This window comes from Arvicola amphibius, chromosome 6 (genome assembly GCF_903992535.2).
Source record: "Arvicola amphibius chromosome 6, mArvAmp1.2, whole genome shotgun sequence".
Classification (NCBI taxonomy): domain Eukaryota; kingdom Metazoa; phylum Chordata; class Mammalia; order Rodentia; family Cricetidae; genus Arvicola; species Arvicola amphibius.
Genome location: NC_052052.2, coordinates 151,234,370 through 151,262,154, shown reverse-complemented (window position 1 = coordinate 151,262,154; position 27,785 = coordinate 151,234,370). Strand labels below are relative to the sequence as shown.

The window sequence follows — 27,785 nt, the reverse complement described above, 5'->3', positions numbered from 1 at the left end:
TCTTACTTATTTCTTCAATATGTGGAGATTTTTATATTTTTGTCGTGAGCTTTGGAGTGGGGATTTTTTGTTTTGTTTTTCTTTTTCTTTTTCAAAACAGGATTTCTTGTGTAGCTTTGGAGCCTGTCCTCTGTAGACCATGCTGGCCTCGAACTCAAAGAGATATGCCTGCCTCTACCTCTTAGTGCTGGGGTTAAAGGTGTGAGCCACCACCGCCTGGCCTCCTCTGGAATTTGTAAGTGAACACTGTTGTGTTAGTTTGCTCCTATGAAGTTTTTTCAAAGTGGATTTACCGGTGGGTGTACCAGGCACAATTATCTGTTTAAATCAATTTTTTTTCCTTTTGCTGCTACAGATCATGTGGCAGCAGTAAATTGGGATTAAGTGGAAATATCAGAGCAGTCCCCAGTCTCTATAGTGTTGCCTGAGCCCTTCCAGTGCAGAGTAGAGATGTGGTTTATCCTTAGTGTCCAGGTGGACCCAAAGTGAGAGACTCAAATAGCAGAAGTAACTAACCAAAGGAGACAGTCAAACAAAAGAACCAGCTTTGGCTCTAGCTCATGGACAGTCTAGTGAAAGAGACTCTAAGTGGGTATTAACAGTACAGGATTTTTTTTTTTTTAAGACAAGGTTTCTCTGTAGCCTTGGAACTCACTCTGTAGACCAGGTTGGCCTTGAACTCACAGAGATCCTCCTGCCTCTGCTTCCTGAGTGTTGGGACTAAAGGTGTATGCCACCACTGCCCAGCGGCAGTACAGGATATCAGACCAGGGTAAACTAATACACAACTCAGGTGCCTAACTTCTGATTTATCATATCTAAAGCTGTCTTTGATTTTAAGATGAAAGTGAGATGTATATCACACTGGGGCATTCATACACAGCTGGATTGGAAGACTTAGTACAGCCATTAGGGCAACTATCTCATATTGTTTGCACACAAACGCTTTGAGTTACAGTCAAGATGGGAAATATCAATCCCCACCACAGACAGTGTCTTGCTCTTGGATGGTGCCAACACTATGACCAGCATCACACATATCTCTTATTTTTTGTTCAGTTACCACAGTCCAGGCAATATATGTACTGTCATTTGATCCTCATAGAAACTCGTTATAACCAACTCTGAAATGAGGAAGCAGATAGAGAGGAACAAGTTAAAAGACTGCACCCATGGCTGTGAGACTAGTCATGGGTTCTTCATTTCTAGAGAAAAACCTTGTGCTTTTGACATAAGTACTAACAGATTTCTTGTTTTTCCATATACAGCCAATCAGTATAACCCTCACTTATAGCTCTCATTAAATAGTCACTTAGAAGGTAGCTCTCTATAAATGGTATAGTTTGTATTTCTATATATGAGGTTGAAGGAAAGTGCTGCTTCTAGAATGAGGTTATCTTAAAATTGAGCAGACTCTACAGAATGTGGGCCATTGGCTAAGGATATGTATTAGCTAGACCAGGAATTCACAGCACAAATGGTACTCAAGGAAAGAGAAGACCTCCCAACCCCCACAGTTGCTTTTTTTGTCCAGCTTGTTGTCTCTGTGCTATAGTCTGACAGTAGATGCATTTATCAGAGTGAAGAGATAAGTGACAGTCATGACAGATCAATACTGCTTCTGAAACAAGTTGCTCACCCTCTCAGACTTATTTGTCTGTAAAATGAGAAAAATATTAAAGTGTTCTAAGTATTGATAACTTTATTATTTTTTTTTTTTGAGACAGGGTTTCTCTATGTAACAGTCCTGACTGTCCTGGAACTCACTCTGCAGACCAGGCTGACCTCAAACTCAGATCCACCTGCCTCTGCCTTCTGGAGTGCTGGGATTAAAGGCTTGTGCCTCCACTGTCTGGTGACAGAGTGTTTATAAAGAATCTAAACGCTTGCTACAGATGTGTAGTGTGGCAGCAGCTGTTACTAAGGTCACTCTACTTTTGTATGTCATAAGTAGTATTGCAGTATGAGGTAGAAGGGCCAGAGAGATGGTCTGCAGCTGCAAGAGGAGTGAGCATACTGGGCATCTACCCATGACTCACACGCCACAGGAAGCCTGGTTCTTAGACACTTAGCTTTTCTGGGGTCTTAGGTGTAGGAGGAGGCTGCTTGTCTGTCCTGGCCACCCAGAACCAAAATAACCACACAGAAACTATATTATTTAAAACACTGCTTGGCCCATCAGATCTAACTTCTCATTGGCTGACTCTTACATCTTAATTTAACCCATTTCTAGTAATCTGTGTATCTCCATGTGGCTGTGGCTTACTGGCAAGATTCCAACTGGTGTCTCTTTGGCGGAGGGGGGAACTACATGGCTTCTTACTGGCTCTGCTTCCTTTCTCCCAGCATTCAGCTTCATTTTCCCTGCCTAGCTCTGTTCCCCTGTAGCTCTGCTATAGGCCCAAAGCAGTTTTTTCCCATGCATTAACCAATAAAAGCAACACATAGACAGAAGGACCTTCCACATCACTTAGAATACTTAGAATTCTCTGGTGGTTTTTCTGAAAGATTGCCAGCTCATGGAGAATTTGAAAGCTCCAAAAACTAAATAAGTTAGTGCTGTAAACTTGGGAAGGGAGAGACTTTTATTTAACAACATCTGATGGCTGAAGCTAAGGGGTAATGAGGGGACCTTGTCAGGACTTGACTTTCCCTCGTTGGTCGGTGTCCATCTGGTGTGTGCTTGAGTATTGCTGGCAAGTGCTGTGCCCGTTACAGACAGGACTGGCCCAAATGTTCAGACTGCCAGAACGTTTGGCCTTCTCCACTGGCCTTGATTTAGGAGGTCTATGGCACATCCCACGACTAGGTCCAGAACCCACTTCCTGGTGAAATGAAAACAGCCGGATGGTGGTGGCACACACCTTTAATTCCAGCAGTTGGGAGGTAGAGGCAGGTGGATCTCTTGGGTTTGAGGCCAGTGTCGTCTATAAGAATGAGTTCCAGGACAGCTCGGGCTGTTACACAGAGAAACCCTGTCTTGAACCACCCCCCCCCCAAAAAAAAAATAGGACTTTCAGAATCAGGAACAAGGAGTCATGAAAATAACTCACAGGAGCCTATCTTGTTGACTCGAAACTGCAGCTGTCTAGAGTCACAGCTAGGCCTTTCACACTCTGGAGCCTCAGACTCAGCACGGTGTTGTGTTGTAGATGGCAGTCAGTTTGCTTTCCCTAACGTCATTCTTTTTTTTTTTTTTTTAAATATTTATTTATTAGGTATTCAATATTCTGTCTGTGTATGCCTGCAGGCCAGAAGAGGGCACCAGACCCCATTACAGATGGTTGTGAGCCACCATGTGGTTGCTGGGAATTGAACTCAGGACCTTTGGAAGAGCAGGCAATGCTCTTAACCTCTGAGCCATCTCTCCAGCCCCCTAACGTCATTCTTGACCATCTTTTATAGCCTTTATGTCTGGCTGGTATCCAGTAAACTGCAGGTAGGGCTGTGCCTGCCATGTGTGTAGGTCTAATCACAGCAAACCTGCCACAGGAGCCACCTCTGTTCATCTGTGTCCTGAGGCCTTCACCAGCGGATAATAGTGTGACTGCTAATGTAGCAGCCTTCAGTTTTAATGCGCTGGCCAGTTTGCCTGAGTTGTAACAGACGCTTTGAAGCTGTGTTTCTTAGGCATTGTGTCTGACTCCTGCTACTGCACGGGCATGCTAATTACTCGAGGGGTGTATGTATCTCTAACCTGGTGGTTCTTCACCTTCCTAATGCTTCAAGCCTTTAATAGAGTTCCTCATGTGATGACCCCAACCATAAGATTATTTTTGTTGCTGCTTGTAACTAATTTTGCTACTGTTAGGAATTGTAATGTGTTTTCTGATGGTCTTAGGCAACCCCAGTGAAAAGGTTGTTCAACCCACAGGTTGAGAACCGTTGCTCTAATCTCTCTCTTCCTTCAAGGCTGAAGGCACAAGGTTAAGTCATTGTTCTAAGCCTTCGGTCATCTTGTATCATCTTGTATCCAGCAACAGCAAAGTCTCTGAGGATAGCACCTTCCTCTCAAACAATCATGACATCTATGATACAGAAGCTACACGCCAAAGCAGACCTTCTGGTAGATTTCAGACTGGCCTCCTTGGATGACAGAACAATTTACCAGTCCACCTTTGCAGAATCAAAACTGAGAGTGGTGGGTGGAACCACACCTTGATCAAGACTGCTAAATTATGCATATCTCTTGACAGTCCCAATTCTTTCACTGTTTGAAGATAGAGCTCTTCTAAGTACCCTAAAGAGAATCCTGGAGGACACTGGGCCCCTTATCTGTCCCTCTTCTAAATGCACACTACTTTTCATTATTATTTGTTGGGATATTGGGGGTGGCCAAACAATACACACACACATACACACACACCCCTGTGGTTACAAAGTGACTGTTAAAGTGTGGCTAGTTTCCTACATTAGTGCCCCAAGATTGCATTTCAGGAAAATAACTAAATGGAATAAGAGCATAGTGTCCAGTAGCTCCACAGAAGCTTGAACTCATTTTTCCAGCAGGAAAGACATGCAGACAAACCACTCACCCTACCTCGCCTACAGACGGAAGGCTAGACTCCATGGTCTGGCTGTCACTTTTTTGCCGGGCATCCCACCTATGGGCATCTTCATGAGGCTCTGAGAACTGTCTGTCTGACCACTGGCTGTATGCATGCATTCTTTGTGAAAGGACTTTAACTTGCCCTGCTCACTCCTGCAGAGTCATGATGGCCCTTCCTCTTAGGTTCCCACATCGCTGCTTACACAGTCTACTTGCTACATTTTGAAAAGTTGCCAATTGCAACCACATATTTCCAGGCATGTCTCCGCTTCTTTCCAAGGAACTTACCACTTCAGAACTTAGTGTTCATAAAACAAACAGAGCTCCTAGCATTGCAGAGAGAATGTTTTGGAGTCCTTAACCCAACTGGAGCCTCCAACTTTCTGTGTTCGTTTTGCTTGTTTGTGCCATGGTCCTGCCCACCCTGGGCTCATCTTAGGGCAGACTTGTGGGGAAGTGAACTTTCCTGAATTAGCCTATGACTGTTAAGTGGTGGCTGAAGAAGGTGGAGCTTGGGGAGTTTATAAAAGTCATCCCCAAGTTTTACTTTTGAGTTTAGTCCAGGGTCACCGCTGTCCTCATTTCCGAGAAAAGCTGAGACGAGGAACGTAATCAACTTTCAAATCTCCCAGGTAAATATATCCTCTTAATTCCTGCATGCCTCATCCTAAGCCCTCCTCCTTGGCTTATCCTCTAGCTAATGGAGGCTAGCAAGACTATGACATTAGTCTTCAATGGTGATGGCAGTACCAGTCTCAGGAGGGGTCTCTAGGATATCATTCAAAAGGAGCACTCACTCCATGTCACTGATTTGGTTCAAACACGGGCGGACTTTGGGCCGGTTTCTGGTGATGAAGAAATGAAGACATGTCTCTCACTCTAGGAAGAGACAGGCCTGAATGCATTGACCTAGAGTTTAAATTCTGTGGCTCCTTGGAGGGAGCATCACAGTCTGCCACTTGCTGAGTAAATGCTGTGTGTGTGAGCAGGCGAGTAAGAGAATAATTATGCTGGCTGGGCCTGGAGCAAAGGTGATGACTTCAGTCTCCTCATTCTGTCTTGAACAGGCTCTTTGAATGTGTGTCGTCTTCCGGTAGATTTGGAAACTAAGTGCTGGCATATGTAATTTGGTTTACCAAATTACTGCCACCTTTTGAGGCAGGGTCTCACTGTGTGGTCCAGGTTGCCCTCAAAGTCATGATACTCCTGCCTCAGCCAACCAAAACCAAGTACTGGGTTTACGGGCATGAGCCCCAAGCCTAAATTTGCTCAGCCCTGTCCTGGCATCGAAGATGCAGAGGTGACTCAGACATCACAAGGTTCTGAGGCTAGCCCTCAGACTGGGGAGCAGTGAAGACTGAAAAGCAGAAGACGAGGAGTCAGTGAGGAGCAGGAAGAGGAAAGCTAGGTTCAGGGCACATGAGGGTCCTGCTGTCCACCACAGAGTTCTGCTCTGTCTGTAGGGAGCCGTGATAGTGTAAGCAGGGCGAGATTCACTCTGAGGAAGCAGAGCTATCACTCAGGATTGTTGGAACAGTTGGTGGTGGGGAGAGGAAGGAGAGGAGCCCCAGTTAGGTCATAAGTGACTGCTCCCTTCCAAATTATCCTCCTGATGTGTCTAGTCAAGGTGGGGAGCAGATGTGTGGGGAGATAAGTCTGCCTTTACTGAGCTCGAGGACCTCTCTCCAATGGGAGAATGAAGTCTCTCTCACAGATCCTGCAGTTAGCAAGTGACCTAGGTCAGTGGCTGGTTGGGAGCCCTGACACAGGTTTTAGTGGTGGGGAAGGGAGTGTAGAGAAAGGCACAACCCAAAGCTTGGAAACCTCCCTGCCTCTCTAAAGGCAGAGGAGAGGAGCTAGTGATGACGACCACTGTCTGCAGGAGCCAAGGCAGGAAAGAATACAGGAACAGAGGGACTCCAGAGGCTTACGGTTGGGCAGAAGGGGAGAAGTGGGGAGAAAATGCAGGGGTTGGAGAGGATGTTTTATGTTTTGTTTTTGCAATGAAGGTAGAGTGCCCAGTGGACTGTTGTGCCATCTTGACCTGTCTGCTGGATTGTCCTCCACATCTGAATTGCATCAGAGCTACTGTAGACTCCCCTAGGACTAGCTGCAATAGTAGTCCCATAGCAGCAGTGGCTTAGCTAAGCTGAACACCTGGCATTCTATAGACTCTTATACCATGACAAGATTTACTAGTTCCTGTCATTTAAAATTTTTTTTTTCATTTTACACCAACACCAGTTCCCCCCCCCCTTCTCCCACCCTCTCCTACCTTCTCACCCCCTCCCATCCACTCCTTAGAGGGTGTAAGCCCCCCCCCCTTGGGGAGTCAACACAGTCTGACATACCTAGTTGAGGCAGGCCAGGCCCCTCCCCCCTGCATCAAGGCTGAGCAAGGCATCCCTCTATAGGGAATGGGCTCCTAAAAGCCATTTCATGCACCCAGAATAAGTCCTGGTCCCACTGCCAGGGGCCCCACAAACAGATCAAGCCACTCGGTTGTCACATTCAGAGGGCCTAGTTTGGTCCCATTCAGGTTTCCCAGCTGTCAGTTTAGAGTCTGTGAGCTCCCCACTAGCTCAGGTTTGCTGTCTGTGGTTTTCCCCATCATGATCTTGACTTCCTTTGCTCAGATGATCCTCCTCCCTCTCTTCAGCTGAACTTCAGAAGCTCAGCCCAGTGCTTGGCTTTGGATCACTGCATCTGCTTCCAACAGTTACTGAATATAGGTTCTATGATGACAGTTAGGATAGTCACTGATGTGATTACAGGAGCAGACCAGTTCAGGCACCCTCTCTTGCTGCTGCTAGGAGTCCTAGATGGGGTCATCCTTGTAGATTTGAGGACCCTAAGAGGAACAACATGCATAGAGGGCACCAAGAAGAGGAAATAGTTAAGATCTGGGTAAGCTGGGAGTGGTGGGTAGAAGGGGGGGGGGTATGGATGGGAACTTGAGGGATTGAGATGGCCAAGTTGGGGGAGGGATAGAGAGGGAGAGCAATGGAAGAGATATCTCAATAGAGGCAGCCATTATTGGGTTAGGGAGAAACCTGGTGCTCCTGACATACTTTTTTCTAATTTTTAAAACAATCTTATTTTATATACCAATCCCAGTTTACTCTTTCTCCTGCCTTCCCGCTCCCCCCACATTCACCCCACCCCACCTCCCTTCCACTCCTCTGAGAGGGTGAGACCTCCCATGGGGAGTCAACAAAGTCTGTCGCGGTCACTTTAGGCAGGACCAAGACCCTCCCCCCTGTATCTGGGCTGAGCAAGGTATCCCTCCATAGGGAATGGACTCCAAAGAGTCACTAGGGATAGATATTGGTTCCACTGCTAATGGTCCCACAAGCTGCCCAAGCCACCCACATTGAGAGGACCTAGTTCTGTCTTTGTTTTTTGTTTTGAGACAGGATTTCTCTGTAGCTTTGGATCCTGTCCTGGAACTAGCTCTTGTAGACCAGGCTGGCCTCGAATTCACAGAGATCCGCCTGCCTCTGCCTTCTAAGTGCTGGGATTAAAGGCATGCACCACCGCTGCCTGGCCCCTAGTTCTGTCTTATGCAGGTTCACCCGCTGTCGGTCTGGAGTCAGTGAGCTCCCACTAGCTCAGATCAGCTGTTTCTGTGGGTATCCCCATCATGGTCTTGGCCCCTTTGCTTACATTATTACTCCTCCCTTTCTATGACTGGACTCCAGGAGTTCGGCCCAGTGTTTAACTGTGGATCTCCGCATCTGCTTCCATCAGTTGCTGGATGAGGGTTCTATGATGTCAATTAAGGGAGTCATCAATCTAATGGCAGTTAAAGCACCCTCTCCACTGTTGCTTAGATTCTTAGCTAGAGTCACCCTTGTGGATTCCTGGGAATTTCCCTAGTGCCTGGTTTCCCTCTTTCAAGGTACCTCTTTCCTTGCTCTCCGCTCCTGTCGCCTCTGTAATGTTTTTATGTGTTTGAGAGAGAACCGAGGATGATTGAGTTTCAGTTCAGATTATGCTACAGATGTAAACCCACACTCTAAACTAGATCTTTTTGTTCTCTTTTGTCCTATGTAGAACTTCTGGCATATTGATCCTCATTTCACAGATGAGGAAAATGGGACCTCAAGTTTGGGAGGCCTGGTGCAGCCATCTTATGGAGAACTGGGGTCCTGACTCCAAGCACAGGCTTCTTTATTCTGCTTCACTGTCCTGTTCAAAACCCAGCCATGAGTTAAGGTTTTTGTTGCACACTGAATTTTTACAAAGTATCTCCTAGGTCTTGTGCTGTTTGGTGCAAAGGCAGCCCTATGAGGGTAGGCACCGTCTCCTGCAATACAGCTGTGGAAGCTGAGGTGCAAAGTCACCAATGACTCCTCCAAGTTTACACCATCAGTACATCCCTTTTCTGAAGAACAGATTCAATTTCTAAAGCACAGACGCCTTTGCACACTCTCTGACTCATATTTTTCTTCCTTGGAGTGACACTTAACTGCTTGTCCTGAAAGCCAGCCTGTTTGGTTTTTGGTCCCTACTTACTTTACAGTTTGTCACCTCTTCCAGACCCCTAACCTCCCAGTCACAGCAGCACATTTATGTGTTCTGTGTTTTGCTTGTGCCAATCCTACTGTGATGCTGGGCATGGCTGTGAGATCCCTGAGGGCAGGGCCTGAGTCGGCTTTGCCAGCATTGTTCATGGTGGGCGTTGGGAAACAGAGGATCTGCATGAATGAATATCTGAACTTGGAGTCAGCTTTCCCACGCTCTCTCGTTAGACATGCTTCTGGAAAACAGCTGCTTCCTGGGGGACTGCTAAAGGATCCTCACTGTCGGAAGTTTTCAATGTCTGCAACTCCCTTCTTGGTCCCCTTTGGAAGGAAAGAAGTTGCAGATCTGGGTTATTGCCTCTTGTAGCCTATGAGTAAATGTTCTTGAATCTAGCTATCCCTTTTTCCTTACAGGTAGTCAATATCCATCACGGAAACATGAGCAACACAAGGTCTACTGGTTTGCAACCTGGACAAAGTGCCTCAAGATCCCCACAGGGGGGCATGCCAAAGCCCTCAGATAGCTTAGAACTGGTAAGCCTAACACTGGGTTCCAATTCTGCGCTTATTTAAGACTATCACAGATAGGGTGACTAGAGGTATGGGTGGCTGGGCTCACACACTTGTGGCCTTTGCTGTTTGCTGAACTGCTAATCTCTGATCTCTTTTTTTTTTTTTTTTTTTGAGAACTCCAATAACTGCAAGGGGTAGATTGGTTTTTGGGGGCGGGGCTTAGAGATGAAAAATGACTCATTTAAGACAAGAGTTTGAAGCTGGGTGGTGGTGGTGCATGCCTCTAATCCCAGCACTTGGGAGGCAGAGACAGGCGGATCTCTGTGAGTTTGAGGCCAGCCTGGTCTACAGAGAGAGTTCCAGGAGAGACTTCAAAGCTACAGAAACCCTGTCTTGAAAAACAAAACAAAACAAAACAAAAAAAACAGAGTGCGGATCAACTTTAACCTTGTGCCAGCTTGCCACATAGATGTTGTACCCACCCTGTGAGGTCAGACATATCCAGAACGGTCCCTCCACATCTTCCTTAAAAAGAAAGTAACATAAAGGGTTTTCTTATAAAAGTGATTTACATCCAAAGCCACAGAGAAACCCTGTCTCGAAAAACCAAAAAAAAATAAAATAAAATAAAATAAATAAATAAAAGTGATTTACATTTTCACTACCAATTACACTTTTACAGACTTATCCACTACAAAAATGGAAGGGGAAGAAGAAAGAAAAAAGAACCTGATAAAATTGAAACTTTCAGAAATTAGCCTTATAACTCTTTTCATGATTCATGTATTCTTTGGCTGCATTCCACCCTTTCTTGCCATCCACTATCACCGTTTCTTAGCCCCTCTCTAAATGTTATACTCTATTCACGTTTACACTTGCACACACACACACACACGCACACACACGGTAGCCTGAGTCCTTGAGTCCCCTTCTCTCCAGTCTCTCTCTGGCAGTTCCCTCAACTGTCACTGCAGTCAGGCACCACAGGTGACAAAGTGCTGAACTGGTTTGGTTTCCTTAGAAGTCTCCCTCTTTCCCTCCCTCTCTCTCCTTCCTTCTCCCTCCTTCCCTCTCTCTCCCCCATCTCTCCTTTATGTTTCTTTTCTTCTCTCCTCTTGATTGTGTCTTGTTTTCTCTTGCTGTGTAAGGGTTGGGTCCCCTGTGTGCTAGTTGAGTGCTTTGCCCTTACTACATCCCCAGCCTTTCCCTTCTTGACTAAGATTCTCAAGAAGTCTTCACCTACCTCACCCTGGAGCAGAAAATGCTTATGTAAACCATTTCATAACTCTTGGTCTCCATTTCCTCATCAGAAAGCAGAGGAAAGTAACTTGAATTATTTGAATGATCTCAAACTAAAAAAAAAAAAAAAGCCTCATGGAGACAGAGAAACTCATAGAGGCAACGCCCATGAACGTGGTCTTGGACCATTCCCAGTGTGTAGTTCCTGTAGTTTCCTGTCTTGTTCTGACATCTGCTTACTAGGTGTGTTATCCAACTGTGGTGGCGTTACTGTCACTAAATTTCACACATGCACACACCCCTTTTCCTTTGTGCAACCTGTGCCTCAGGCCCTGCTGTCAACATTTCTCTGTGTCCTGCCCATAGCTGGGCCCCAGAAATGAGCAACGACTACTGTCCCAGGGCTTGTTCTCGGGTCTTCATCATGTCCCTTCTCACTTCCTTCCTTTTCCTCCTGAAGCCTCTGCACAGGTCGCCCATCTGCTGTGTTGGCTCTTTTGTATGCACCTGCAGTTTAACAAATTTCCTATGGCTTTGTGGGGCTTCACAGGAATAACAAATGCTCTATAGCCAGGGACCCCACTTAATACCCCCAGCCTCACTTCAGACTCCCTTTCCATAGGAAAGGGGGGCGGTAATCACATGCCATCAGTGTCTGGCTACATCTTTGAGTCCCTTGCCAGGCCTTTGCAGAAGTCTCTTATTGCCTGAGGGTGTAGAGTCCGGCTCTCTAGGGTGATTGTGTCCCATGGGCTGAAGAAAGAACCCTTACCTCACTGTGCATGTATGTCACATACTGTCCTGGCATTGATTTCTGTCCTCACAGTGCCCTTGCTGTCTGCACTATTACTGTCTCCACCTGCTAGAGGAGGTCACTCACTCAAACAGGTGATGGATGTGATGGAGCCACACTTGATGGGCACAGCAGGCTCGTTAGAACAGTCAGCATGGAGATCTTGGGCTTCATACACTCTCCAATACCTTTTTCTCCTTACTCTGCTGAATGAGGTCTCCCCCTTCAGCCCCAGTGTGGGCAGAAAGGAAAGATTCTGGTGGTGTTTGGATAGTGTACACCCTACTGGAGTCTGCTAGAGAAGCCCTCTGTCTTTGCGCGTGTGCTCATCATGTTTGTTTTTGCAGGAGAAGTGCTAGGTTCTTACCAAGCCTCCCATTGATAGGAGGACATCTTTGTAGTCAAATCAACCTGGTTTCACAATCCACCCTTCCCCTTCAGAGCTCCTTGGGCTGGGCAGATGGCTCACCCTCTCTGAGCCTCAGCTTCCTCATTTATAACACAGAAACAGCCACTCCTGGTCTCTGGAAGCATCTGTTCCCGTGTAAACATAACAGGGTGTCTGGGACTGCTGTTAGCATGATTTGCCTCCTTGGGGAGCTACCCCTGACTCCTCATAAAGAGAGGCTGGCATTGAGTCCTATTCACCTCCCTTCTCACCCCTGCTCTCTTTAGAGCAGTGGTCCTCACCTTCCTGATGCTGTGACCTTCTGACACAGTTCCTCATGTCATGGTGACCCCCAACCGTAAAATTATTGTGGTTACTACTTCATAACTACAATTTTGATATTGTTAAGAACATAATACAAACATCTGTGTTTTCTAATGGTCTTAGGCAACTCCTTTGAGAAGATTGTTGACTCCCAAAGGGGTCACGACCCGCAGGTTAAGAACCACTGCCTTAGGGGGGACTTTGTTCTCCAGGTGTCTAAGTAGCTTCTCAGATTTGTGTCCAGTTGGGGGAATGGGTCTTCAGAATAGAATTCCTGTGCCACAGGAGATGGGGCCTTGGGGAAAAAACTCAATACAGGTGGAGCTACCGAGCTGTGTCTCTCCAACAAATACAGGTTTCTTTGGTGGAAGGACAAGAGGGTCATCCAAGGGAAGTTTCTTTACAGAGCTGTGATCTGTGGTCTCCCTATTTCTTGAGCTTCTAGTAGAATGAGAACCTGGGATGTCACATCCATCACCTTCTCTTATCCTCTCAGCTTTCCCATCAAGCTTGATCCACGCTGGGCCCACGACTCCTAACCCATCTCCATGGAGATGCTCTGGAGAAAATCTTTTATTCCCTTCCCCTAGGACATCAGATGGCTGAGTCACTTCTGTCATTTAGGTCACCACTTGTAAAGCCTTCTTCACTCCTATCTTAAGATGTGACTTCTCCCCTAGTCACACGTTTCTGATCCTGTGTCTCCATTTTCAGTAGCCATTCAGTACCAGAATTATATTGTATGTTGACTCTGTCTTCCACAAGGGAATCGGCAGAGCTCAGCAGGAGCCGGACTTGTTTAGCTGCGTGGTGGGCAGTTTGGAATGGCTCTAGGTGTTTGGCAGAGCTTGGTTGATGTGTTGAGAAGAATAACCAACTGAAAGGAAGGCCGTCTCCTGCTCTGTGGCCTGTGTATATTCCTGTGGTGGGCTCCTTCAGGCTCCGGAGTCTGTGAGAGGATGGGGGGGGCAAAGTTTGTCCGTCCATCTGCTCACTCATTGATAGCTTACAAAGAGACAGCTACAGAACTTTTGTTCTGGATAATGGGAAAGCAGTTACAGCAGCAGGAGAGAGGTTCACCAAACCTTCCGTTTCAAAAGCTAGGCAGGGGCTGGGGAGATGGCTCAGTGGTAAAGAGCATCGCCTGCACTTCCAAAGGTCCTGAGTTCAATTCCCAGCAACCACATGGTGGCTCACAACCATCTGTAATGAGATCTAGTGCCCTCTTCTGGCCTGCAGACATACACACAGACAGAATATTGTATACATAATAAATAAATAAATAAATAAATAAATATTTTTAAAAAAAAGCTAGGCAGTCAGGGGAGAGGATGTAGGAGCTGAGAGGAAGTCCAGGATGTGGAACACAAAGAGGGAGGACCTTCCGAGGATGCAGGAGCTTGGGGTAGGCTTTGAACAGCGAGACAGCCAAGGCACACAAGGAGGGGAACCAGAAGACCAGTGAGGCTCAGGGAGAATAGAGCAGGATGTTCGCCAGCCCCTGGAAAGCGGAGGGCCTAAGAAGGCAGGGGGTGAGCTGGGCAGGACAGTCCCCTGTCCCAGCTGAAGTTGGGTCCCTCCCCAATGTTGGCTTGATTCTTCCTAGGTACAGGAATGCTTGAACCAATTCAGAGTGACAAGGACACAGTTGCAGCAGATCCAAGCCAGTTTTCTGTGCTCCATGGAACAGGCCCTGGAGGGCCAGGACAGTCCCGCCCCTTCTGTCCGGATGTTGCCCACATATATGGGGTCCATGCCAAATGGCACTGGTGGGTAGCACAGATTAGGATGGGTGGCCAGGTATGGAAAATGTATTCTGGTCTGGGGGAAGGGATAGTTCCTTATCTTTGTCCACCATCGCTAAGGCCCCCTTTACTGAACTTCTCAGACTTTGGAAGCCTTCGTGGGAGGCAGGCAGCTTTGGTGTGGCCAACTGCATGTCTTTCTATGACCTGTTTGCCCTCTAGAGCAGGGAGACTTCCTGGTATTGGAGCTGGGGACTAAAGGACCCTCACTGCGTGTGTTGTGGGTGACACTGACAGACACCGAAGAACAGAGAGTGGAGCCTAAGAGCCAGGAGTTTGTGATCCCTCAAGAGGTGATGCTAGGTACTGGCGAGCAGGTGAGCAGCCTCTGTGCATCCTCGGGGCTTGAGACGCAGTGGGGTGGCCGGGGCTCAGATGGTCAGAGTTAAGGGGTCACCTTGTTCCCGCAGCTCTTTGACTTTGCTGCCCACTGCCTGTCTGAATTCCTGGATGCACACACCTTGAAGAATCAGGATCTGAAGCTTGGGTTCAATTTCCCTTTTCCTTGTCACCAGACGGGCTTGGACAGGGTGAGGTGGGGGCACGTTGGGGCCAGTGAGTGGAAAGAGACTGCAGCTCTTGTGACAGCCACAAGGAAAAAAAATAACCCCATTTTCTGCCCCCAGAGCACCCTCATTTCCTGGACAAAAGGCTTTAGGTGCAGTGGTGTGGAAGGCCAGGATGTGGTCCAGCTGCTGAGAGAGGCCATTCAGAGGCAGAAGGTGAGTGAAGGTCAGGGTGACGGAGAGCTGCCCTTGCTGCTCTGGGCTTGGAATCTGTAGGTGATGCCTGTGTTTCTGGAAGGTCCGGCTTTCCTTTCCTATGCATGGCCTGCATCCAGTTTGACCTTGGGTTTAATTTGCTCCCATAGCAATCAATGAGACAGAGGCTAAGAAAGACTCAAATAAAATGATCACGCCCTGGGGGAGGGGTCTGAGAGAGAAACAGGACATGGGGAAAAAAATCCTATGACCCAGCCTTCAAGATCCTCACCTTCTAGAAGGGAAAGTATCCTAACAAAAGATTGCCCATGTTTAGAAGACTCTTGTAGCAGCAGAGGGTGCAGGCAAGGAGCAGCTAGTCTTATCCCTGAGCTGAGGCTTGGGACGCAGAGCAAATGTAAGACAAACACGTAATGCCCACATCCCAGTGCTCTAGAAGGCAGGTCCTTTCAGACTAACCCCAAAGTTCTGATTAGAAGTCAGGTGAGAAGGTAGTTTGGGGTGCCAGGCCAGGGTGTGGGTAAGGCAAGCATGGGTCAGTCTTCAAGGAGGCACTTGGCTGTGGGACCATCTTCCTGGTCCTATGGGTGGGCACCTCTGTGATCCCGAGAGCCTGAGTTGGGGGATGGGATGGAAGGAGAACCTAGATCACGGGACCCGGGGTCTAAGTGTGGGGCATGGAGACATTTCGTGGACTTTGGGTATCTCCTTCAAAGCCTCGGCCCTCTGGCCACCCAGCTGGCTCTGACTCTCTGTCCTCTCCATTGTCCAGGCCTACAGGGTTGACGTGGTGGCCATGGTGAATGGCACTATGGGCATCATGATGGACTGTAAATGTGGCACCAAGCCTTGTGAAGTGGGGCTTATTGTAGGTGAGCCGTGGGGTCACTCTTGATGAAGGGTGGTGGCTGCTTGGTGGGCAAGGCTCTGATGGGGTCTTCCCTGCCAGACACTGGCACCAATGCATGTTACATGGAGGAAGCACGGCACGTGAAAGCTCTGGATGAGGACCGCGGCCGCACCTGCATCAGCATCGAGTGGGACTCCTTCTATGATGAGGAGGCCCTCGGGCCAGTCCTGACCACCTTCGACCATGCCCTGGACCGCGAATCCCTAGATCCTGGTGCTCAGAGGTGGTGGCCTGATGGTTTCCCTGGCTCTGCTCCAGGCCCTGTCATATATTCCTGTTCTAACCTACCTTTTACTCTTGGGCCCTTACCTCTTCCTGTCCTTCTGAGGGTCTGCAGCTTGCCCTGGGGGGGGGGGGGGTCCCAGATCAAATTCTAGGAAGAAAAGCATCAGAGTGCTAGAACCCAGTTTTAAAATCCTTGATCCTAATCGTCAGCCCTGGCGAGTTGGGGGTTAGGAGTTGGCAACAGCTGAGTCTAGGAGACCCCCAATGTAACCCAAAGGGTCAGAAAGGGTCAACCTGCTTGTCCTCTGGGAGGCCATTTGCTTCTGGAACCTTACAAACAGTAATTCCTCTTGGAGGACTTGAGTGGGCTGGGGGCATACAAAGGGCGTTGAGTTCCCCGTTCCACCATAGGTTCGAGAAGATGATTGGGGGCTTGTACTTGGGTGAACTGTTGAGGCTGGTGCTAGTCCACTTGGCCCAGCATGGGATCCTCTTTGGCGGCTGCACCTCTCCTGCCCTACTGAGTCAAGGCAGCATCCTCCTGGAACATGTGATCACAATGGAGGAGTAAGTAAGGTAGCAGGCAGCTAGACAAGGGACAAGGGGAGCCTGCTTGGGAGAGGGTAAGGTACTCTCTGCCCAAGGTAGCTGTGGGGCTTTGGTGAGATGGGCAGCTCCTAGGTGACCTAAGTTGCAAACCAGCACCTCGTGTGTCTTCCCCTTCTCCCTGCAGCCCCGACACTGGGAAAGCCCAGATCTATGCAGTGCTGAAGGACTTGGGTCTGAGACCTCAGGTCTCAGATATTGAATGCGTGCAGCATGTGTGTGTGGCGGTGTGCACACGGGCTGCCCAGCTTTGTGCAGCTGCCCTGGCTGCAGTCCTATCCCGTCTCCAGCGCAGCAGGGAGCAGCAGACACTGTGTGTGGCCGTGGCCACTGGAGGCCGAGTGCTTGAAAGACACCCCAGGTACTGTGAGAATAGGATCCTATGTGAGCAGGTAGCATGTGTGTGCGTGTGTGTGTGAGTGCGTGTGTGTATGATATGTACCCAGAGGGTGTTCTGATACCATGTGTGCAAGCTGGTGAATGTCAATGGCAGAGCGAGAGTTAAGCTAGGCTGTGGGAGGCCAGGAGGCATGTAGGGAGAGAAAATGTTTCTTTTGTGTGTGCCTGGGAAAGGGGCACCGAGGGCAGTATATGGTTGGTGCCAAGGAATAGTTTAGGACTGAATTTGTTTAAAATGACAAGATGTAGGGCTCCAGCAGGCCATAGGCTCAGATGCCACGTTGAGTGTACCTGGTATGTTTATGTAGGTTCCACCACACTCTAAAGGAGATGGTAATGCTCTTGGTCCCAGAATGTGATGTCTCTTTCATCCCCTCTGTGGATGATGGTGGCCGGGGTGTGGCAATGGTGACAGCTGTGGCTGCCCGCCTGGCTGCCCACAAGCGCATCCTGGAGGAGACCCTGGCACCATTTCAGCTGAGCTTCGAGCAGCTGAAAATGGTGCAGGCACAGATGCGGACAGCTATGATCAAGGGGCTTCAAGGAGAAGCCTCCTCCCTCCGCATGCTGCCCACTTACGTACGAGCTACACCCGATGGCAGTGGTAAGCACCTGGCCTGAGTATGGACCTGGGATGGGGGTTACTGGGAGTCACACCGTGTGCTAGGGCTGGAGCCACCTTTTCTTTCCTAGTACTGATGGTTTCTGTCCCACAGAGCGAGGTGATTTCCTGGCCTTGGACCTAGGGGGCACCAACTTCCGGGTCCTGTTGGTACGTGTGGCTGAGGGCAGTGTACAGATCACCAACCAGATCTACTCTATCCCTGAACATACAGCCCAGGGCTCTGGAGAGCAGGTACTCATAGTTTGTGTCCTGATGTTAGAGGTGGAGAAGGTGGGAGAGAGCCCACCCCTTGACACGGCCTATCCTGCAGCTCTTTGATCATATCGTGGACTGCATTGTGGATTTCCAGCAGAGTCAGGGTCTGAGTGGACAGAGCCTACCCATGGGATTCACCTTTTCCTTTCCGTGCAAACAGCTTGGTCTGGACCAGGTAAGCGAGTTAAATCCAAAAGGTGATTCCCAAGGGCCACCAGTCTCTATATCCTTAAAGAGTGGGCAGGAGGTCAAGGAAAACTGAGTAAGGGAAGCAGCAGCATTGCTGAGCTGGGACCGTATGCAATCCTGGCTTTCTCCAAAGATGGTGTACCCATGGTTAGGGTAGCAGGCATTTCAGAACAGCATTGGCTAGGTTGGTGCTGACCAGAAGATAGATTGCCTAGTTTGGCCTTGCCTCTGGTGTCAACCTTGGCTTTGGTGTTCAGCCTTGTCTCTGGTATCAACCAGGCCTCTGGTGTCAACTTTGGCTCTGGTGTTCAGCCTTGTCTCTGGTGTCAATCATGCCTCTAGTGTCAATCATGCCTCTGGTGTTCAGTCATGCCTCCGGTGTCAACCTTGGCTCTGGTGTCAACAATGCCTCTGGTGTTCATCCTTGCCTCTGTTGTCTGTCTTCAGGAAGCAGCATTTGTTCCTTTCCCCAGAAGAGGCTCGAGGTCACATGTTTCTTTGCTTGCTTGCTTCTCAGCTTGGCACAGTGCTGAAGGCCTGATCTAGGCAGCAGGAGACATTCATATCAAGACACATCATTTCTTCAACCTTGTACAGTAGACTTCCCAATGCATGCCTCAGAGTCTGGCACCAGAACAGCTAGTCTTGGGCCAGTTGTCCAAGCTCCCAGGAAACTCAGCATCTCCAGCTTTTGTCTGGAAGCTTTTCATGCTGAGGAGCCTGCTGCCCATGAAGGCCTCTGCTGGATCCTCAGCTGTCTTTCAGCCACCACGATCTTTATCTCCCCACCAGACTGCATGTGTTGTTTTCACCCTGGCTGCCTGTTCTGACGTCTGTGAAGCACAGCTGTTTTCTCTGCTGTCTTCTACACCATGGTCTGGATGGGTGCAGCTGCCTAGTCTCCTCCTCTAGGGCAAGCGTGCTCACTTTCTTTAACTGTTCTCCACAAGATACAGGAAGTGTGTCTCAGCGTACAAATCTGGGCAAGCAAAAGATGCTGCCTAATTGATTTTTTTTTTGTAACTGAATATAGCTTGTTTGTGGAGCCCATGTTCTTGCTGGGGATATAGTTCAGTAGTTGGACACTTGTATGTGGGAAGTCCTGCACAGCGCCATTTTCCTTGGACACCCTCCTACCCTTTCCCTCAGAAATACACGAAGAGACAGTAACAGCCCTTTTCCAGGTACAGTTGCGTCTATCTCACCCCCCTACCCTGCCCATGTGGCTGACTTCTGGAAGCAGCTGATGGAATTTCACACTGAATTGACCATGCCTAACCCTGAGAAGTCCTTCCTTCGAAGTGACTTCTGGAATTTTTCTTTGAAAGGGTGGGAGTTTGCTGACGTTTGAGCTCTAAAGCTTCTCCATCCTCCTCTTTCCTGCATGTAGCAATCATTCTGCTAGCCCTGTTCATTCCTAGCCCAATTCCAAAGGGCCATTCCTTCTGGGCAAGCATCTTAAAAGGGCCAGACCTCAGACCACCTGAGCATTCTGGAAGTAATAATGGAAGGCAGAGGTCGAGTTGTTATAATAGGCTTCCTTCACACTGAAAGTTTCCTAGGGAGTTGAGAGGGGAGGAGAGAAGCAAGGCCTTTGACCACAGGACAAAGTGAGCAGGAATCCTGCATTTGAAGGGCAGAGACTATGTACTTCTGGTGGATATCGGGTTGATGAGGCAGAGTAACATTTGGTGTCTGCTTAATCCCATCTCAGGCCATTCTCCTGAACTGGACTAAGGGGTCAGTGCATCAGCGCTGCGAGGGCCAAGACGTGGTCTATCTATTACGGGAAGCCATTAGGCCGCAGGACAGGTAGGAGTCTACCTCCGGGGGTGCTTTGGGGGCTGTGACAGACCTGGAGGGGAGCAAAGTATCATTTGCTTCCTGAGGGGAGCAAAGGGGCCTCTACAATAGAGACCTCTGAGTCCAGTGCTAGTTGCCATGACAACTATGTTGCCCAGCAACTAGCAGCATCCTTTTGTATGCAGGCAGTGGAGCTGGATGTGGTTGCCATTGTCAATGACACTGTGGGGACCATGAGTGTCCGTGGCTATGATGATCCCCGTTTGAGATAGGCCTCATTGTCGGTAAGGAGGGTCTTGTTCTTTGTGCTCCAATGCCTGATAATTCATTGCCTTCTGTTAATTCCATAGGTTGGACATTTCTCTGACCCTGGGAACATGGGATTATTTCTGTATGATCCAACAGAGTTCTTCTGGGCTACTTGACCTGGCTACGAGTCTGGAACTAGGGCATTTCATCCAAGTTAGCTACGATTTAGTCACACCGAATCTTCCTCAACCTCAGTTTGCCCATTTGTTACATGAATCTGTACTAGACTGGCTTTGCTGCTCCTACCTTGGGTCTACGAGAGTCTTAGAGTCCCTGTTTCCCTCATCCTAAGCTATAGAAAATGACAAGAGGTGTGAGAGAGTGGGGATGAGAAGGGGCCAGGCACATACAGTGATTGGCTCATGGTGTATACTCAGTGCTTGACGCTGGGGAGGGGGTGGCAGGCTGGTGACTCGTGAGGGGTCTTCAGATAGTCAGGAGATATCGGTAGGCTTTTACCCTGGGGCTCTCTGGCATCTGGACAAAGGGGCCAGATGACATATAAAGGACTCTACCTTCTCAGAATGGAGCATCCGGAGGGGATTAAGCCCAGAACAGCCTGTGGCACTTAGAGCTGACTCTGACTCCATACCCAAGGGCTGACAGGCTAGGATCAGCAAGGGAGCAGTCCTGGAACAAGGGGAAGATGGGGCTCTAAAGGAGTGGGAGGCAGGTGAAGGAAGGCTCTCAAGCTCCCTGAGCATGATATACATATACTCTTAGTATATGGTGACCTATCATGGTAGGTAGGTGCCCTGGAGATGTACAAACTATTAGATAAATCCTGGGTGTGGCTATCAAGGGGCCCACTTGCCCAGCTCTGGAAACCTGTAGAGCTGCTCACCTTCCTGATGCTGAGACCCTTTACTTCTTTTCATTGCTACTTCACAACTATAATTTTGCTGCTTATTAATCATAATGCAAACATCTGTGTTTTCTGATGGCTTTAGGTGACTTCTGTGAAAGGAGTGTCTGACCCTCAAAGGGGTTGTGACCCACAGGTTGAGAACCACTGGTGTAGAGGGACAGAGGGAATTGCCTTTCCCTCTATATTCTCAAATATTACTTCCTCTGTATGGCTTTTCTGAGTCTTGTAGGAGAAAAAAAAAAAGCTGACCCTGTGTCCCAGTGCCCCACAATGCTCTTCTTTTTGTTGTCTTAGGACCTGGAAGTACCATCAGAGAAAGCCATTCACTGCCTATCGTCTGGCCAGATGGCGGGAGGGAGGTCCTTGTGTCAGTGTTCTGCGTCCCCAGCCCAGCCCACTCCATTTAGTCAAAGGCACACTAGGCAGTCAGGAGACTTCAGCCTCTACCGGCACTGGAGTGGAGCCACACACATCTCCCAGGGAGGGACATTCCTGATGGCTGCACAGGGAGGTGCACTAATGTTGGTGCTGCTAGGGGGAGCCGAGGAAGTTCTGAGGCTTTTGGTACTGACAAAGTCTCCATCAGAAATGTCAGAGAAGGAGACCAGGACCCGGGGCTAACTTTGAACGTGAGAAGGTAGAGAAGTAAGGAGCCCACATTTTGATGTTTGGTGTAGGTTTAGGAGGGGTTTAGACAGGGCAGTAAGGCTCTCAAGCCCTCTGCGCACAACCCACAAGGGCTTTGTCTGTCAGTAAGCAGCCCCCACCCCTTGACCCTGGCCTGTCCACAGGAACGGGCACCAATGCCTGCTATATGGAGGAGCTCCAGAATGTGGCAAGTGTGGATGGGAACTCGGGCCACATGTGCATCAACATGGAGTGGGGGTGCCTCTTGGGGACGATGGCTCACTGGGCATGTTCCTCACCAGCTTTGATGATAGTGTGGGACCAGGCAATCCATCAATCCAGGCAAACAGAGGTATGGCTGAGGCCCACGCAGGCAGGGGAGGTGAAGCTGACGAGCTGACGAGGCTGGCTACTTCATGTGGGTATGTATGCGCCTCCATACAGGTTTGAGAAGATGATCAGCGGGCATGTACCTGGGGGAGATTGGTCCGCCGTATCCTCCTGCATTTAACCGGTCTCGGCGTTCTCTTCCGGGGCAAGACGACTCAAAGCCTTCAGACCAGGGACATCTTCAAGACCAAGTTTCTCTCGCAGATTGAAAGGTGCTTGCACTGCAGGGCAGTCTGTCACTTGGGGGATGCTGGATGTGGCTGGTAGTTGGGGGAACCACTCGGGGGTTAGGTGGGAGAAACCCTGAGAGAGGGAGCTAACGCAAGGGACCTTACTATTCTCCGTTCTGTTCCTTCCTGGCTTCAGTGACGGCCTGGCCCTGCGTCAGGTCCGAGCCATCCTGGAAGATCTGGGGTTGCCTCTGACCTCTGACGATGCCCTGGTGGTCCTAGAGGTGTGCCAGGCTGTGTCTCGGAGGGCTGCCCAACTCTGCGGGGCAGGTGTGGCTGCGGTGGTGGAAAAGATGCGGGAGAACCGGGGCCTGCAGGAGCTGACAGTGTCCGTGGGCGTAGATGGGACACTCTACAAATTACACCCTCAGTGAGTCCGGGTGGGTGGGTCTGGCAGGGAGGCATGGCCAAGTGGGCTGTGCTAGCCTGGGCTGACCTCAGCCTCTTGTCTCCACAGCTTCTCCAAGCTGGTGTCAGCTACAGTTCAGAAGCTAGCCCCTCACTGCAAGGTCACCTTTCTGCAATCAGAGGATGGGTCTGGTAAAGGTGCAGCCTTGGTCACTGCTGTTGCCTGTTCGCCTTGCCCAAACAGAGTCTGAGGGAATATCCAAGAACGATGAGGTCTCACCAGACTGAGACCTCAGCCTAGCCTGATCCCTGGCAGGCCCAACCACCCGTGACCCCCCAAAGCAAGCCATGTGTGACCCCTTATAAACAATCTGTCCACACCCAATGGCTGAGAGAAGTAACACTCTGGTTAGCAATATATATATATAATTTTATTTACATTCACGTCGCTAAAATCCCTACATGCCCCGGCAGCCGGGCAAGGCTGTGTACATAAGGCCAAGTGTAAGTGCACGAATGCACGTAAGACAGAGTCAGGACACAAGCTTCACACAACAGGCCCCACACAGGGGCACTGGCCAGCCCCAGGAATGGGCACACCACGGCACACACACTTTGCCATTGTACAGCCCGGGACTCCCATTGCATATTCACACGCCCCGCTGGGCAGGGGCACCTCGAGGCTGGGGACAGGTAAAGGATCAGGGAGGAGCCGTCGAGTGTCCCTAGGTGGGTGGGAGAAGGGCAGCATGTGAGAGGCAGATGTGTACACGACACCAGATGTGAGAGACGTGAGCATCCCTCCAGGTGCACAGCATGAGATGTGTGTAGTGGGGGAGGGGTCCTGCATGACCTGGAGAGGGGTGCGTGTGAGATGAGCACACGAGGCATGCGTGAACACATGCCTGTGTGGTGATCGTGTGCCTGAATCCAAGGGCCAGCCCCTGTCCAGCTGGGGCCCCTTAGTCCCCCAGGCTTGAAGCCAGACCCCTCAAATATACCCCTACCCAGCAGGCACAGAAATGTTTGCATAAGGGGCCCACCTCAGGCAGGAGCTCTGGGGGCCATGTCCCAAGCCCAGCATGTGTGCGCATGCTGTGTGTATGCGGGGCCCCTGGCAAGGGACAGGAGGAGAGGTAGCATCACACGCTTATACACACACACACACAGATGGGCTGGGCTCAGCCCAGGCTCCAGGCACTGTCCACTCTGGGCCCTGGGACCAGGGCAGAGTGAGAGCAGGTGGCTATACCAACCTGGCCAGGCAGGCCATGGAGGGATGGAATTTGGGCAGGGTCTGAAGGACCAGCATTAAGGGACAACTTCAGCCAGGAGGGGGCCTGTCCAAGCAGCTCTCCCCGAGTGTGGGGGTAGGGCCCCTGTCTGGCTTTTGCCTGTCCCTGGCAGGTGCCAAAGCTGGTGAGAGTTTAGGCATTACCGGCCTGGCTAGTCTCAGCATTCAGCCTCTGACACTGTGAAGAGGCCAGCGTCTGGCTGGCCCAGTCCAGCCACAGCAGCTGCCAGCTGGCCGAGGTTGCCGTTGGGGAAGTGCCGCGCCTCCCATAGGTTGAGGATCATGGCCGTGGGACTGGGCTTGGAGGCAAAGAAGCTAAGATGGCTGCAAAGAGACAGTCTGTCAGTAGTCTGGCCTCCCTCCAGTTTCTGTCATGCCCCCAGTCTAACCAAAGGTAAGCATCGCCTCGAACACACCCACCACCTTGGCCACCAGTGGCTATGGCACAGACCCTGTAAGCCTCCCATCTACCCCAGCTGCCCTACCATCCTGCTCTGCCTGTTTCTACCCACCTGTCCAGGTGAAGTTTCTGGGCTAGAGTCCGCCAGTCGGCACCCCGGCTGCAGGGTGGGTCCAGGCTGGTAATGATCTTTTGCCGAATGAGGAAGGGGATCTTGAAGGCACTGGGGCCCACCAGGGCAGGGACCCCCCCTTCACTCTCCAGAGCCAGCAGTTCAGCAAACCTCGTGTCCTGGGTCATGTGGGGTGTGTAATAGGTACCCATTAGAACTCTGCCACTGCTGCCACCGCTGAGGGAGTTCCCAGACCACCCCGGATCACTGGGACAGCAGGGGCACTGGACATCCTCCCTCATGACCCAGGGCCCTACTCTTTGGTTCTCAGAGATGTAGTCCACAGTCGGTGTTAGAGGAAGTCTCTTGTCATGTGTCCCCACCCCCCATGCCCAGCACTACTGCTTCTGGCTGGCCACCCACACCTATCACTCTTCCCTCACCAATGGCTGCATGCAGTTCCTGCTGCCAAAAATGCCCCTTCCCACCCGATCGCCTGTCAGACTCCTACTCCTGTTACCCTTTTAGGGCCCAGGGCAAAAGCCCCTCCAGGGCCTTAGGCCAAGTCTAACCCGCTCCCTTACCCTGTGTGATCCCCTTCTCATGGCTCATTTGCACTTGCACTCTGTCTCCAGCAACTTGGAGGAAGTTAGTAGAAGAGTCAGGAGTGGTCTGGTGGCAGGCTGGCGCTATGCCCAGAGATGGCGCATTTCTGGGGGGGGGTGGGGTAGTGGGAGTACATCACCTTTCTGCCCACCTTGGTGATGTTAAAGTTGATGCTGAGCTCTGCCCGTCGCCTTCCACTGCCACACCACACCTTGCAGGCAGGTCACTGGTGCTGGGGTTGACGCGCTCCAGGGTAAAAGTGCAGTGCAGATCTGCTTGGGTGCCATTCCAGATGTGGTAGAAAGGGATCTCCTGTGGAAAGGGACAAAGAGGGCGCATCAAGTGTGCCTGGCACCAGACCGTGGCGCTCTGGCCTGGCATGGGCCTCACCTGGTAGCTGACCAGGAGCTTGCTCTTCCACAGGGAGCTGGGCACATCGTGGATGGACAGGCGTAGGTTGTGGTAACTGTCTTTGAAGTGCAGGACACGAGGCTCCTGGATCAGCTGTCCACCCAGCTGCTTCTCCAACTGCACTACCTCCTGCGGGGCCCAGAGGGTCAGCCAGGTGCGAGAGTGGGAATGACCACGCTGCCCCCAAGACAAGGCGGTCTGTACGCGCAGGGCCGGGTGGCCGGCCCACAGGAGGGTGTCCGGGAAGTACCTTGAGTGCATCACGGGTGTCATGCAGGCAGTACACACGGATGTCGTACTCGAGGGAAGTGCAGGCCACAGGAGCAAACAGGAGGAGCTTGAGGCGCTTGGTGGCAGCCACACTGAGGGCCTCTCCCACCAGGGCAAAGCGGCCTAGCTGCTCAGTGAAGACATAGCAGGCACCGGCCTCCAGCTGGCAGTAGTAGAGGTTGGAGGGCGACTCCTCACCAAGGTGCAGCACGTCCTGTGGGAGGGGCCTAATGGGTCCGCTCCTAACCAGCTGAGAGGAGTTCTCTTAGCCTCAGAAGCGGCCAGAGCTGGGGGTGGGGGGGAATGAGGACCACAGAGTAGCTAATGTGGCGGAAAGAATGGGAGGCCAGGCTCACTCTGAGCCCAGTGTCAGATACAGGTGGTTCCCTGCTTACCTCCCAGCTGCCCTCGCAGGACTGCTTTTTGAGGTGCAGGGCTCCAGCTGTCAGGGCTGGGCTCCCCGCAGTGGTCCATGGCAAGGATGACTGGCCGCGTGAGCAGGACTCCTGGAGGCCCACAGCTAACGATGGGACTCAGCAGGGTCTGACAGCCAGCTAGGGGCAACCTCAAGTGGGGAAACATGGGTGGGGAGGGAAAGGCGTCAGTGGCCAGTCCTAGAGATGGTGGGGGCTAGGGGATGAGCTTTGGGTACGGCGAGTGGAACCCTAGGGACAGGAGCTGCAAGCAGGGGGAGCTTAAGTGCAGCTCATCCCTGCCCTCCCTCAGGCCTGCTCAGAACAGGCAGAGCAGTGCTGGGCGCGGGGTGTGTGTGTGTGTGTGTGTGTGTGTGTGTGTGTGTGTGTGTGGTGTTGTGTGTGTGTGTGTGGTGTGTGATACGTGTGTGCATGTACAAGTGATTCAGGACAGCTGGCGGGTGCCCTCCCAGCCCCCACCACAGCAAGGTCAGAAGAGGCAGAGCAGTGCTGGGTACAGTCCGGTGTGTGCGCACGCGCGTGCATGTGTATATGTGTGTGTGTGTGTGTGTGTCCAAGTGATTCAGGACAGCTGACGAGTGCCCTCCCAGTCCCCCCACCACAGCAAGGCCCAGGCCCACACCTCACGTCTTCTGGCTTGTGCAGTGTGAGGTAGATCTCGTAGATCTTTCCTCGGGGGATGGCATCTGGGGGAATGAGGAGGCTGATTCCTGTAACGGCAAAGGGTCAGGACTTACTGCTACAGATAACCAATGCCCCGTGAACTAGCCGGACCCAGGACTTTCCCTGTAGCCAGCCTTGTCTGGGGACAGAGGTGCTTCAAGGACGACCACACTGTCCCACCGCCCACATAAGCACGACTCTGAATAACATGTGAGGTAAGGCAGCTAGGAGAAAGTATAACTAGGACAGGAGACACCATGTACACTGTTCCCACCTCCCCCGGTACCAAATGACATTATTTGGGACCAGGGCCTTTTCTGCTTTAAACCTTCCCCGTCTTGCAGGCCTGTCACCCAAGGGCCTCACTGTTGCCCCAACAGTGCCCTGGACTGCCTGTGCTACGCTCAGCAGCTCCTGGACAGTGCTCCTTCGGTCCTGCTCAAGCTCCCTATTAGTCCTGTCCCCTCTAGGAACACTGTCTCCATCCTTGCTGGTGATGCCGGGTCTCTAACAGCCCAAGGGCCAGGATCTGCGGCCTAGAGGTCATCCCATTCCACTGACAAGTCCTGCTCCAGAAGTCTCAGCAGCAGCGGTATCTGAGTGTGTGTGGAGAGCCAAGGTGGGGTGAGGGGTAGGGAGTGAAGGGTGCAGCCAGCAAGGTCAGGGCTGGGCAATTACAGAGAGCAAGTGAGGCCCTGCTCCAGGGACAGGAAGCTCCACGTGAGGAGCCCTCTCAGCTCACACAGGAAGCAAATATACAGTAATGACTCCATAGGAGTCTGTTGCCCTATGGGCATTAGAGTCGCTAGGCTTGTGTTAAGGGCACTCCATGGCGTTCATCTATTAGTGTCCCATTGGTAAGTGATGCGTGAAGAGGGACTCTCCTGACCACGTACTTCAGTAGCCTGTGCTGTTTCTAGGGCCCGGGGTTGCTACTTTGGTATAATCAACA

General features: G+C 50.8%; 2 protein-coding genes across 2 annotated transcripts in view; one reads left to right on the top strand and one right to left on the bottom strand.

The window, feature by feature from the left end:
• Nucleotides 1–5,119: 5,119 nt before the first annotated feature.
• Hk3 (hexokinase 3) lies at nt 5,120–23,028 on the top strand. The gene is given in 23 exon segments (XM_038335229.1): nt 5,120–5,181; nt 9,490–9,609; nt 13,939–14,101; nt 14,300–14,454; nt 14,548–14,667; nt 14,764–14,859; nt 15,632–15,731; nt 15,809–15,992; nt 16,406–16,561; nt 16,728–16,961; nt 17,308–17,603; nt 17,716–17,855; nt 17,935–18,054; nt 19,783–19,870; nt 20,049–20,129; nt 20,132–20,155; nt 21,840–21,937; nt 21,940–21,993; nt 21,996–22,027; nt 22,120–22,141; nt 22,144–22,277; nt 22,432–22,665; nt 22,753–23,028. Coding segments are annotated over 22 exon segments (2,769 nt in total). The 5' UTR covers nt 5,120–5,181; nt 9,490–9,513; the 3' UTR covers nt 22,895–23,028.
• A 757-nt stretch (nt 23,029–23,785) lies between these two features.
• Unc5a (unc-5 netrin receptor A) overlaps nt 23,786–27,785 on the bottom strand; it is a 56,156-nt gene continuing 52,156 nt past the window's right edge. Inside the window, 9 exon segments of the mRNA XM_038334629.1 lie at nt 23,786–24,261; nt 24,450–24,628; nt 25,207–25,232; nt 25,235–25,367; nt 25,446–25,595; nt 25,717–25,950; nt 26,132–26,170; nt 26,172–26,301; nt 26,793–26,880. Coding sequence (XP_038190557.1) covers nt 24,096–24,261; nt 24,450–24,628; nt 25,207–25,232; nt 25,235–25,367; nt 25,446–25,595; nt 25,717–25,950; nt 26,132–26,170; nt 26,172–26,301; nt 26,793–26,880 — 1,145 coding nt within the window. The 3' untranslated portion in view covers nt 23,786–24,095.